The sequence below is a fragment of the Nerophis ophidion genome, linkage group LG28 (genome assembly GCF_033978795.1).
Source record: "Nerophis ophidion isolate RoL-2023_Sa linkage group LG28, RoL_Noph_v1.0, whole genome shotgun sequence".
NCBI lineage: Eukaryota > Metazoa > Chordata > Actinopteri > Syngnathiformes > Syngnathidae > Nerophis > Nerophis ophidion.
Genome location: NC_084638.1, coordinates 9505672 through 9518171, shown reverse-complemented (window position 1 = coordinate 9518171; position 12500 = coordinate 9505672). Strand labels below are relative to the sequence as shown.

At 45.2% G+C, this 12500-nt stretch overlaps 1 protein-coding gene across 6 annotated transcripts in view; it reads left to right on the top strand.

Moving 5' to 3' along the window:
- LOC133545656 (CMRF35-like molecule 6) overlaps positions 1 to 12500 on the top strand; it is a 66054-nt gene that overhangs the window by 47938 nt on the left and 5616 nt on the right. For 4 of the 6 annotated variants that reach the window (XM_061891428.1, XM_061891429.1, XM_061891427.1 and 1 more), the window contains 5 exons: positions 7054 to 7386; positions 7462 to 7543; positions 9539 to 9765; positions 11802 to 11898; positions 11981 to 12066. In XM_061891428.1, coding sequence (XP_061747412.1) covers positions 7113 to 7386; positions 7462 to 7543; positions 9539 to 9765; positions 11802 to 11898; positions 11981 to 12066 — 766 coding nt within the window. In that variant the 5' untranslated portion in view covers positions 7054 to 7112. Of the gene's footprint in view, positions 1 to 5773; positions 5930 to 7053; positions 7387 to 7461; positions 7544 to 9538; positions 9766 to 11801; positions 11899 to 11980; positions 12067 to 12500 lie in introns of those variants that run through there. The other 2 variants (XM_061891425.1, XM_061891424.1) reach the window with 1 other exon arrangement.

Here is a 12500-nt window from a genome sequence, read left to right as displayed (position 1 = left end):
TGTTTTGTTCCCATAGTTACTCATTAGTTTCCACCTGGTCTCCAAGTCACGCCCTCCTACCTGTTAGTAATCATTGTCATAGTCATTATTTAAGCCATTCTGTTTCTGTCCTTGTCCTGGCCACTTTACCTACTATCCTACCTACCTTACCTTGCCGACCTTCATGCCTTGCCACGCTGTTTGTTGTTTTGACCACGCCCCCAAGTTTTTGGTTTGTTTTGTGCCACAGTTAGTGTTTTTTTGTCCGTTTGTATATAGTCATGCCATTGTGCTGTTTTTGTTTTGAGTATAGTCTAGTTTGTTATCCGCCCTTCTGCGCGCCCTTTGTTTTCCTGTTTTTGTATTATAGTGTTAGAATAAATCAAAATGCACTCACACTCTCGTCTGGCAAGTGCCAATCATCCTTTGCCTGGAAGAAGCAAAACAAATCCAAGTCCTTGTGTGACAAGAGGAAAGTCTGGGCTTCCCTGCTTAGGCTGCGGCCCCCGTGACCCGACCTTGGATAAGCGGAAGAATTTGAATTGAATTATATTTATATAGCGCTTTTTCTCAAGTGACTCAAAGCGCTTTACATAGTGAAACCCAATATCTAAGTTACATTTAAAGCAGTGTGGGTGGCACTGGGAGCAGGTGGGTAAAGTGTCTTGCCCAAGGACACAACGGCAGTGACTAGGATGGCTGAAGCGGGAATCGAACCTGCAACCCTCAAGTTGCTGGCACGGCCACTCTACCAACCGAGCTATACCGCCCCACAAGAAGGTGGACAGATGTGCCTGTGGTATGTTCCAAATAATAATTTTGATTCGCATTCCTCAATTTTCCTCTGTCTTTTTTGCCACTCGCGCCAGCTTTTTTTTGAACACGTTGCATGGCATCCAGTTCGTATTGAGCTAGCGAAAAATAACGAAAGTTTAGCAGTTCGATTGTTAAATATCTTGTCTTTGCAGTCTATTTAATTGAATATAAATTGAAAATAATTTGTAAATTAGTGTATTTTTGTTTTATTTACCATTTTTAGAATGTGAGAACTGGTTTTGGGGTTTTGTGTAAAAAACGCTTTTATAAATGATTTGAAATATTAAATAAAACGGCATAAAACTAAATCCTGCAGGCAAATTCTGGGGCAGCCACAGTGAAAAAGAGAGGGGGGGGGCCTTCGAGACATTCTTCATCATCTTCACACATTGTGAATTAGGGAGCTTGGCACAGCTGTCCCCGTTAATGCCTGAAGGTCTTGTGCCGTCAAGTCCTTTTCAAAAGCCACCAAGGCTGGACCGGGTCCAAAGGGCCTCGGCGTCCAAATCCGAAGTCATTGCAGTCTGCCAACAGTCTTCCGTGCCCCCCCCCCCCCCAGGAGGAAATACCATAACTGTTTGGAATTGAGTGGAAGTGGCGCCAATTCAACGTCGGGGTGATAACTAATTCGACGATTTGGCGCTTCGAGACTGACAAACATAGAACTGGGGCGATTAACAAACTACATGGACAAATTCCAGGTTACGACTCGGACCCCTGCCGCCACCGCTCATCCGACTCTGCGTTCCCTCTTTGCACGGCTGCAGGGTATCTGCAATCAGCGCAACTGCGTGGGATGAACGAGCTGCCTTCTTAAGCCCGTACAACCTGTAGTATAGTCCTCTGTACCTTTGTCTGGCTTCCGTCTCCGGAACTCGCTCTTCCCCTGTGTTTTCCGTGAATCCGTTGTCTGATGTCCCCGTTGTCTTCCCGCTGCGCTTTCCGTGTTTTCCTGTGATCCCATGTTGTTCCCTTTGTCTCCCGGACTTCCCTTTTGGATCCTCGACCTTCCGCTTGAAAACATTTCTCTCGACATCTCTCATTTGGCGGTATAGCTCGGTTGGTAGAGCGACCGTGCCAGCAACTTCAGGGTTGCAGGTTCGATCCCTGCTTCCGCCATCCTAGTCGCTGCCGTTGTGTCCTTGGGCAAGACACTTTACCCACATGCTCCCACTGCCGCCCACACTGCTTTAAATAAAAAAAAAAAAAGAATAGTTATTGGGTTTCGCAATGTAAAGCGCTTTGAGTCACTAGAGAAAAAGTGCTATATAAATGTAATTCACTTCACTCGCCTTGGATAACCTGCCTGCCCCACGGACTTCCGTGTTACTTCGCCCTCGTTCAACGTTTACTTCACTCTGTTTTTATCGTCTTGTGGAATACAATCGGACGGCTTGTGTCTGCAGTGATCACTTTGTAAAATGTTTCTTTGAACATTTGATTCGTCCGAGAAATTTTCTGTGTTCCTCAACTAAATCAGTAGCGTTTGAGAGCAGAACGAAAGGTAAAAAAAAGGACAGGATCGCATTAATTTGTGTACTTTTTTATAAACCAACGTCATTTTAAGTCTTAGTAATAAATACTGTGATCGTTGGTCCGATTCACCAAATATTAATTTTCCATTTTTAGAACAGAAACTAAAAGCTTAGCCAAGTGCTTTATTCGACACAGATGATCACATTATGTTGTTGTGGAGAGGCGGAGCCGACGGGGCGACGGCGGGCTAGGACACGCTGTAGCCCGGCTCAAGATGGCGGCAAGGAGGCGGAGAATGCGGCGGAACGGAGAGGCGGGGCGTTCCGGGAGCGAGATCAGGTGCGTGGCTCGCACACCGGCACACAATCGTCTTATTTCCTCCATCTTGCCGCCATCTTGGGCGGGGCTCTCGCGTGGCCCGCCCCGCCGTCGGACCGTCGGCTCCGTCCCTCCACAGTCGTCTTTGGTGAAAATATAGCTAAATGAGACTGAATATGAACTTCACGCCATAAAACCCCAGACAGGAATTGTAGATCAGACTAATATATGTAGTAAAAATGTGTAAAAAGTCACCTCATCCCATTTTAAATATGTTTTAATATGTATGTAAACCTGTCAAAGTACACCACAGTAGCCTAGTGAGACTCCAGACCGTGGCCTGAAACCCGGACGTGACTCTAGGCTACGTGAATGCAACCCAGCTGTTGGAGGAATGTACTGCACGGGCCCTTTTCCACCGGTTCCAGGAACTACAGGTTCCAATCTAAGTCTAAGATTAGATCTGACCAATCTAAGTCTATGGACATCAACTGATGAGGCCTACTGGGGTATTGGCATCAGCTGCTAGACTAGAGCTGACCAATCTAAGTCTAATACTAGATCTGACCAATCTAAGACTATGGGCACAAACTGATGAAGCCTACTGAGGTATTGGCATCAGCCGCTGGACTAGATCTGACCAATCTAAGTCCAATCCTAGATCTGACCAATCTAAGTCTAATCCTAGATCTGACCAATCTAAGTCTAAGACTAGATCTGACCAATCTAAGTCTACGGGCATGAACTGATGAAGCCTACTGGGGTATTCACACCAGCCGCAAGACCAGATCTGACCAATCTAAGTCTAATCCTAGATATGACCAATCTAAGTCTAAGATTAGATCTGACCAATCTAAGTCTATGGACATCAACTCATGAGGCCTACTGGGGTATTGGCATCAACCGCTAGACTAGATCTGACCAATTTAAGTCTAATCCTAGATCTGACCAATCTAAGTCTAAGACTAGATCTGACCAATCTAAGTCTAATACTCGATCTGACCAATCTAAGTCAAAGACTAGATCTGACCAATCTAAGTCTATGGGGATGAACTGACGAAGCCTACTGGGGTATTCGCACCAGCCGCAAGACTAGATCTGACCAATCTAAATCTAATCCTAGATCTGACCAATCTAAGTCTAAGACTAGATTTGACCATTCTAAGTCCAACACTACATCTGACTAATCTAAGTCTATGGGCATGAACTGATGAGGCCTACTGAAGTATTGGCACCAGCCGCTAGACTAGATCTGAACAATCTAAATCTAATCCCAGATCTGGCCAATCTAAGTCTAAGACTACATCTGACCAATCTAAATCTATGGGCATGAACTGATGAAGCCTACTGAGGTATTGGCACCAGCCGCTAGACTAGATCTGACCAGTCTAAGACTAATACTCGATCTGACCAATCTAAGTCCAAGACTAGATCTGACCAATCTAAGTCCATGGGCATGAATTGATGAAGCCTATTGGGGTATTCGCACCAGCCGCTAGACTAGATCTGACCAATCTAAGTCTAATACTGGATCTGACCAATCTAAGTCTAAGACTAGATCTGACCAATCTAAGTGTAAGACTACATCTGACCAATCTAAATCCATGGGCATGAATTGATGAAGCCTACTGGGGTATTCGCACCAGCCGCTAGACTAGATCTGACCAATCTAAGTCTAATCTGACCAATCTAAATCTAAAACTAGATTTGACTAATCTAAGTCTATGATCATCAACGATGAAGCCTACTGAGGTATTGGCACCAGCCGCAAGACTAGATCTGACCAAACTAAGTCTAATACTAGATCTGACCAATCTAAGTCTAAGATTAGATCTGACCAATCTAAGTCTATGGGCATGAACTGATGAAGCCTACTGGGGTATTCGCACCAGCCGCTAGACTAGATCTGACCAATCTAAGTCTAATACTCGATCTGACCAATCTAAGTCAAAGACTAGATTTGACTAATCTAAGTCTATGATCATCAACGATGATGCCTACTGAGGTATTGGCACCAGCTGCTAGACTACATCTGACCAATCTAGGTCTAATACTCGATCTGACCAATCTAAGTCCAAGATTAGATCTGACCAATCTAAGTCTATGGGCATGAACTGATGAAGCCTACTGGGGTATTCGCACCAGCCGCTAGACTAGATCTGACCAATCTAAGTCTAATACTCGATCTGACCAATCTAAGTCCAAGACTAGATCTGACCAATCTAAGTCTATGGACATGAACTGATGAAGCCTACTGGGGTATTCGCACCAGCCGCAAGACTAGATCTGACCAATCTAAGTCTAATACTAGATCTGACAAATCTAAGTCTAAGATTAGATCTGACCAATCTAAGTCTATGGGCATGAACTGATGAAACTTACTGGGGTAATCGCACCAGCCGCTAGACTAGATCTGACAAATCTAAATCTAATCCTAAATCTGACTAATCTAAATCTAATCCTAGATCTGACCAATCTAAATCTAATTCTAGATCTGACCAATCTAAGTCTAATCCTAGATCTGACCAACCTAAGTCTATGGGCATGAACTGATGAAGCCAACTGGGGTATTGGCCCCAGCCGCAAGACTAGATCTGAACAATTTATGTCAAAGACTAGATTTGACTAATCTAAGTCTATGATCATGAACAATGATGCCTACGGAGATATTGGCACCAGCCACTAGACTAGATCTGACCAATCTAAGTCCATGGGCATGAATTGATCAAGCCTACTGAGGTATTGGCACCAGCCGCTAGACTACATCTGACCAATCTAAGTCGAATACTAGATCTGACCAATCTAAGTCTATGACCATAAACTGATGAAGCCCACTGAGGTGTAAGCACCGGCCGCTAGACTAGATCCGACCAATCTAAGTCCAAGACTAGATCTGACCAATCTAAGTCTATGGGCTACTCGGATGACAGGCTAAACATCTTCTAAGACAAACCAAACAGTCTGTTTGCGATGGACTGTCCTTGAGTTTTCACAAAGGCTAGTTGGGTGATTTTCGGCAGACCAAACGGAAAGACTTGGAGGGCCGGATGTGGCCCTCGGACCGCCAGTTGATTAGGTCTGCCAGAACACCTCACACTTATTAGAATGTGCGAGAAATGGTAAACTATCGGTCAAACCACCTCCTAAAAATTCCTGGCACTTATGTGGTTAAAATCTAGTACATCTGGATCCAACTTGGCGGTCACATGACCAGTGGGAGGAAGACACAGCGGAACCTGAGGTCTGAAAAACAGAGCAGAGAAGGACCAGGGATCGTGAGACGGACATTGAAATATGAAAGTGTGCTTTCTCCTCCTCGTCCTGTTACCATGGATCCCAGGTATCGAGTATTGGGTTGTATACATTTTCTGCAAGTAGGAACAGTTTCAAATTTTTTGTCTAAGTAACTCCGAGAGGTTACCCGAAAATCTCCTAAACTCGAATAGTCTACTTTGCCCCCTTGGCAACTTATGTTGTTTTTTTTTCCAGAGTCCAGAGTTTATTTGTGCTCGTCCACGTAACTGTGAAGTATAGTCCAACTTTAAAAGGGAAGTCAAAAGGGCATTTTTTAGAAGTTGAAAGTCAAAGCCGAAGCGTTCCTGTTTACCCCCGCAGACCTAGACCCGATCATAGCTGAAACGGATAAGACCCATGTGGGGAGGCGCTGCGGGGCGGGGTACGCTGGAGCCCTGCCCAAGATAACGGCGAAAAAGACGGCCGACTGGGCCCGGTACCACCGGCCACGTGACCTGGCAGCTGCGGTGACCCTCGCTGAGGAGCACCTGGTCATCCGCCGCAAGGTGCAACCTGCACCGAGGGCGCACGGACGGAGCGCACGACAGGAAAAGGAGAGAGCACTGCACACTCCCCGTCTGTTCTTTCCCCGCAGGTCCCGACTACTGTCCCCAGAACAATCTCCCGCGCAGACGGCCCGTCACCCGGGTCGGGGGAGGGCACTGAAGGGGCGGCTACCACGGCCACGTGCCCCAACTCCACCTGCTGAGGTAGCTGTGCGCGTGACCGGGCCTACCCAAGCGTTTGAGAGACCTCAGTAGCTGGAGGTGGAGCAAGTGCCCTCCCCCGACCCGGGTGAGGGGGCGTCTGCGTGGGAGATTGTTCTGGGGACAGCAGTCGGGACCTGTGGGGAAAGAACAGACGGGGAGTCATGGGGGTTAAGGCGGGGAATTTGCAGGCGTTCTCTCCTTTTCCTGTCGTGCGCTCCGGCCGTGCCCCCTTGGTGCGGGTTGCGCCTCGCGGTGGACAGCCAGGTGGTCCTCAGCGAGGGTCACCGCAGCTGCCAGGTCACGTGGCCGGTGGTACCGGACCCAGTCTTTTTTGCCGTCATCTTGGGCAGGGCTCCGGCGTGCCCCGCTGCTCGTTCGCCGGCTGCGCCCCCCCCACAACCCAGATCTCTGCTGTTGGAAGTTGAATGCCCACATTAGCGCGTTTCGTCTGTCCGGTCAGGGCTGCCGTGCTGGGTGACGACCCAGGAAGACCTGGCGGTTCTGGAGGGAAAAACCCTCATGGTCCCGTGCCATTACGACCCCCAGTACGCCAGCTCTGTCAAGTACTGGTGTCGGGGAAAGGCCAGGGAGTTCTGCACCAGCTTGGCCCGCACAGACCAGACCCCCGCCGGGGGCAAGGTGAGTATCTTCGACGACCCGATCCAGCAGGTGTTCACCGTGACCGTGGAGAACATGAAGGAGGAGGACTCCGGCTGGTACATGTGCGGCGTAGAGATCGGTGGGTTCTGGAAGGCTGACGCCGTTGCCTTCACGAACGTCAAAGTCATTCCTGGTGAGTGGTGGAGGAATTTTGGATGGATGTGTTTTGGTATTAACCTTTTATAACGATAGTTTGTATTTTCTGTAGGAATGTCCGTGGTGAACAACCAGCTGCGAGGAGAAGAAGGGACTAGCGTCACAGCTGAATGTCAATACAGCGAGAGACACAGGTGATACTATTTGGTTTTGGTTGGGATGTACACCGTCTACCGGTATTTTTTGGAACCGGTTCCTAACTGGCTGGGTTGAGGAAGACCGGTAACATTCTGGACTACTGATACTGCTTTCGGTGTTTTTTTTGGTTAACCCGCTGTCCCGTTCAGTTCAAGCGCCGCGACCACGGTTGTGATAATCGGCTGGTAATAGTCACAAATAAGGAAGCAACACCACACAAAAGTTTGTTACAATATTGAGTTTGAGGTGAATGCTTTGAAGGAGAAAACTTTATTTAAATAGTTGTCGATTGTACACGCAGTCTTAGTAGATCACACGTACTAATAGTACATACAATTTCATGGTTTGCACATGCTTTTTATCGCGTGGTGTTTAGATCTTGGTGGATAAGTCCCTATATTTTGTTCGGCTACAACATAAACTTAAATAGTCGTTCTACAAACCCCGTTTCCATATGAGTTGGGAAATTGTGTTAGATGTAAATATAAACGGAATACAATGATTTGATAATAGTTTTCAACTCATATTCAGTTGAATATCCTACAAAGACAACATATTATATGTTCAAACTCATTAACTTTATTACTTAGAATTTCATGGCTGCAACTGGTGCCAAAGTAGTTGGGAAAGGGCATGTTCACCACTGTGTTACATCACCTTTTCTTTTAACAACACTCAATAAACGTTTGGGAACTGAGGAAACTAATTGTTGAAGCTTTGAAAGTGGAATTCTTTCCCATTCTTGTTTTATGTAGAGCTTCATATTCGTATTTTACACTTCATAATGCGCCACATATTTTCAATGGGAGACAGGTCTGGACTGCAGGCGAAGCCACGCTGTTGTAACAAGTGCTAAATGTGGCTTGGCATTGTCTTGCTGAAATAAGCAGGGGCGTCCATGAAAAAGACGGCACATATGTTGTTTCAAAACCTGTATGTACCTTTCAGCATTAATGGTGCCCTCACAGATGTGTAAGTTACCCATGCCTTGGGCACTAATGCACCCCCATACCATCACACATACTGGCTTTTCAACTTTGCGTCCATAACAGTCTGGATGGTTCGCTTCCCCTTTGATCCGGATGACACAATGTCAAATGTTTCCAAAAACAATTTGAAATGTGGACTCGTCAGACCACAGAACACTTTTCCACTTTGCATCAGTCCATCTCAGATGATCTCGGGCCCAGAGAAGCCGGTGGCGTTTCTGGATGTTGTTGATAAATGGCTTTGGGCTTACATAGTAGAGCTTTAACTAGATTTGCAGATGTAGCGACGAACTGTATTTAGTGACAGTGGTTTTCTGAAGTGTTCCTGAGCCCATGTGGTGATATCCTTTAGAGATGTCGGTTTTTGATACAGTGCCGTCTGAGGGATGGAAGGTCGCGGTCATTTAATGTTGGTTTCCGGCCATGCCGCTTCAGTGGAGTGATTTTTTTCAGATTCTTTGAACCTTTTGATGATATTATGGAGTGTAGATGTTGAAATCCCTAAAATTTCTTGCAATTGCACTTTGAGAAACGTCGTTCTTAAACTGTTTGACTATTTGCTCACGCAGTTGTGGACAAAGGGGTGTACCTCGCCCCATCCTTTCTTGTGAAAGACTGAGCATTTTTTGGGGAAGCTGTTTTTATACCCAATCATGGCACCCACCTGTTCCCAATTTAGCCTGCACACCTGTGGGATGTTCCAAATAAGTGTTTGATGAGCATTCCTCAGCTTTATCAGTATTTATTGCCAGCTTTCCCAACTTCTTTGTCACGTGTTGCCGGCATCAAATTCTAAAGTTAATGATTATTTGCATATTCTGTTTATATTTACATCTAACAATTTCCCAACTCATATGGAAACGGGGTTTGAATACCCAATTAGTGATTGGTCGCCATGGTCATGGGGGCCCCCATAACCAGTCTTTGTGGCCCCAAACAACCGCGTAGTGGTCTGGCATTAAAAGAAGCATAATGCCATGCCCGGTGGTTCCTTGCCAACAGAGACAGTGAGAAGAAATGGTGCCGGAGCGGGGACCCCAGCTCCTGCTCGCTGACGGGCCCCGGGGGCAGCTACCAGGGCCCACGCCTGGCCCTCGACGACGACAAAACCGGGACTTTGACCGTCACCATCAAGAGTCTGCAGATGAGCGACATGGGCTGGTACTGGTGTTCTGCCGGAGAGCTGAGCATGGCCGTGCACGTGCAGGTCACACCCCGGACGTCCAGCAGTAAGTCCACAGGGTTTAGATCGTGGCCCCTGACCATTTTAGCTCGGGGGAAATTGGTGCAGTTACTCTCACCTGCGTCTGATTATCAGTTGTTTAGTTACTCTCACCTGCCTCTGATTATTAGTTGTTTAGTTACTCTCACCTGCCTCTGATTATTAGTTGTTTAGTTACTCTCACCTGCCTCTGATTCTTAGGTGTCTAGTTACTCTCACCTGCCTCTGATTCTTAGGTGTCTAGTTACTCTCACCTGCCTCTGATTAGTTGTTTAGATACTCTCACCTGCCTCTGATTATTAGTTGTTTAGTTACTCTCACCTGCCTCTGATTATTAGTTGTTTAGTTACTCTCATCTGCCTCTGATTCTTAGTTGTTTAGTTACTCTCACCTGCCTCTGATTCTTAGTTGTTTAGTTACTCTCACCTGCCTCTGATTCTTAGTTGTTTAGTTACTCTCACCTGCCTTTGATTATTAGTTGTTTAGTTACTCTCACCTGCCTCTGATTATTAGTTGTTTAGTTACGCTCACCTGCCTCTGATTATTAGTTGTTTAGTTACTCTCACCTGCCTCTGATTAGTTGTTTAGTTACTCTCACCTGCTTCTGATTGTTAGTTGTTTAGTTACGCTCACCTGCCTCTGATTATTAGTTGTTTAGTTACTCTCACTTGCCTCTGATTCTTAGTTTTTTAGTTACTCTCACCTGTCTCTGATTATTAGTTGTTTAGTTACTATCACCTGCCTCTGATTATTAGTTGTTTACTTACTCTCACCTGCGTCTGATTATTAGTTGTTTAGTTACTCTCACTTGCCTCTGATTCTTAGTTGTTTAGTTACTCTCACCTGCCTCTGATTATTAGTTGTTTAGTTACTCTCACCTGCCTTTGATTATTTGTTTAGTTACTCTCACCTGCCTCTGATTCTTAGTTGTTTAGTTACTCTCACCTGCCTTTGATTATTAGTTGTTTAGTTACTCTCACCTGCCTCTGATTCTTAGTTGTTTAGTTACTCTCACCTGCCTCTGACTATTAGTTGTTTAGTTACTCTCACCTGCCTTCTGATTTTTAGTTGTTTAGTCACTCTCACCTGCCTCTGATTATTAGTTGTTTATTTACTCTCACCTGCCTGTGATTATTAGTTGTTGAGTTACTCTCACCTGCCTCTGATTATTAGTTGTTTGGTTACGCTCACCTGGCTCTGATTATTAGTTGTTTAGTTACTCTCACCTGCCCCTGATTACTTGTTTAGTTACTCTCACCTGCCTCTGATTATTAGTTGTTTAGTTACTCTCACCTGCCTCTGATTAGTTGTTTAGATACTCTCACCTGCCTCTGATTATTAGTTGTTTAGTTACTCTCACCTGCCTCTGATTCTTAGTGGTTTAGTTACTCTCACCTGCCTCTGATTAGTTGTTTAGTTACTCTCACCTGCCTCTGATTATTAGTTGTTTAGTTACTCTCACCTGCCTCTGATTCTTAGTTGTTTAGTTACTCTCACCTGCCTCTGATTCTTAGGTGTTTAGTTACAAATTAGACTCAGAGATGTAAGAAAACGAGATATAAGAACTGCACAGCACATGTTAAAGAAATACAATTTACTTTTGAACAATTTAAAACATTTTTCGTACAAAATGGGTACCATTGAGTACCAGTATTAACGCCTAGTTACTGGAATTTCAGATTGGAAAGGTACCTGTCGTTAATCAAGGGCAACAAATGTATGCAAACATGGTAGATTGGTAGGAATTTGGTTGCGTTAAAGTACCGAATACTGAAATATCCAATAACGCGTCTCATTAATTGGCCCTAGGGACACATTTTGGACAATGTCTGCACTAAAGGGACTTTGTAATTTGTTTTGGAATAATTCCCACATGAACTTTAGTGCCATTAACAAACGTCCCTGGAAATAGACTTGCAATAATCTTAGAACTTCCCATTGTCTGCAGAAAGAGAAATAGCGGAGTGGCGGCACAGGGAGTTGAGGGGGCTCAACAACGAACGCTTTGCAGCTAATGCTGTAACTGTACTTTTCTATTTCCAGCCGCAGTTTCTGCCACGTCACAAGCTGCGGAAAGCCGGCCTGTCGCCATGGCGCCTCAGCCCAAACCCACCACCAAAGACTCCTGGAGGCATCACGCGTAAGAAAGAAATCCACTTTTATTTTGTAAAGCAAGTTTACTTGAATCATTCCAACTCCTGGTGACCACGCTTGTGTTGTAGTTTGACCTTGGAGGCCATGGCCATGTGGGCCGCCTTCATGCTGGCCTTGGTCTTGGCAATAGTTGCCAGGAGGTTGCAGAGGCAAGGTGAGTTGCCGTTTGTTTGCCGCTAGCATTCTACGTGGCGGGAAAGAACTTTATTTAATCAGCCAGAAAAAAGTTAGCATTTTATACATTTCTCATTTTTAAAAGCTGTTTTTAAGTGTCTTAATGTGATGAATCAAGAAATACAAAGTAAGTGTGTACATGTAAAATTGGCAAAAAAAGTAAGAAAAAGTTAGCATGTTCCAAACGTTAACATGCTAATGTTAGCATTTTTCAAGTGCCAAGATACATATGACTTTAAGGTGTTCGGATGCAAAATTGGTAGGAAAAAAACTTAGCACGCTAATGTTAGCATGTTTCAAGTGCTAAGTTACGTATGACTAAGGACTTTGAATGCAAAATTGGAAAAAAAAAAGTTAGCTTTAGCATGTTTCAAGTGCCACGTTACATATGACTCAGGTGTTTGGATGCAAAAA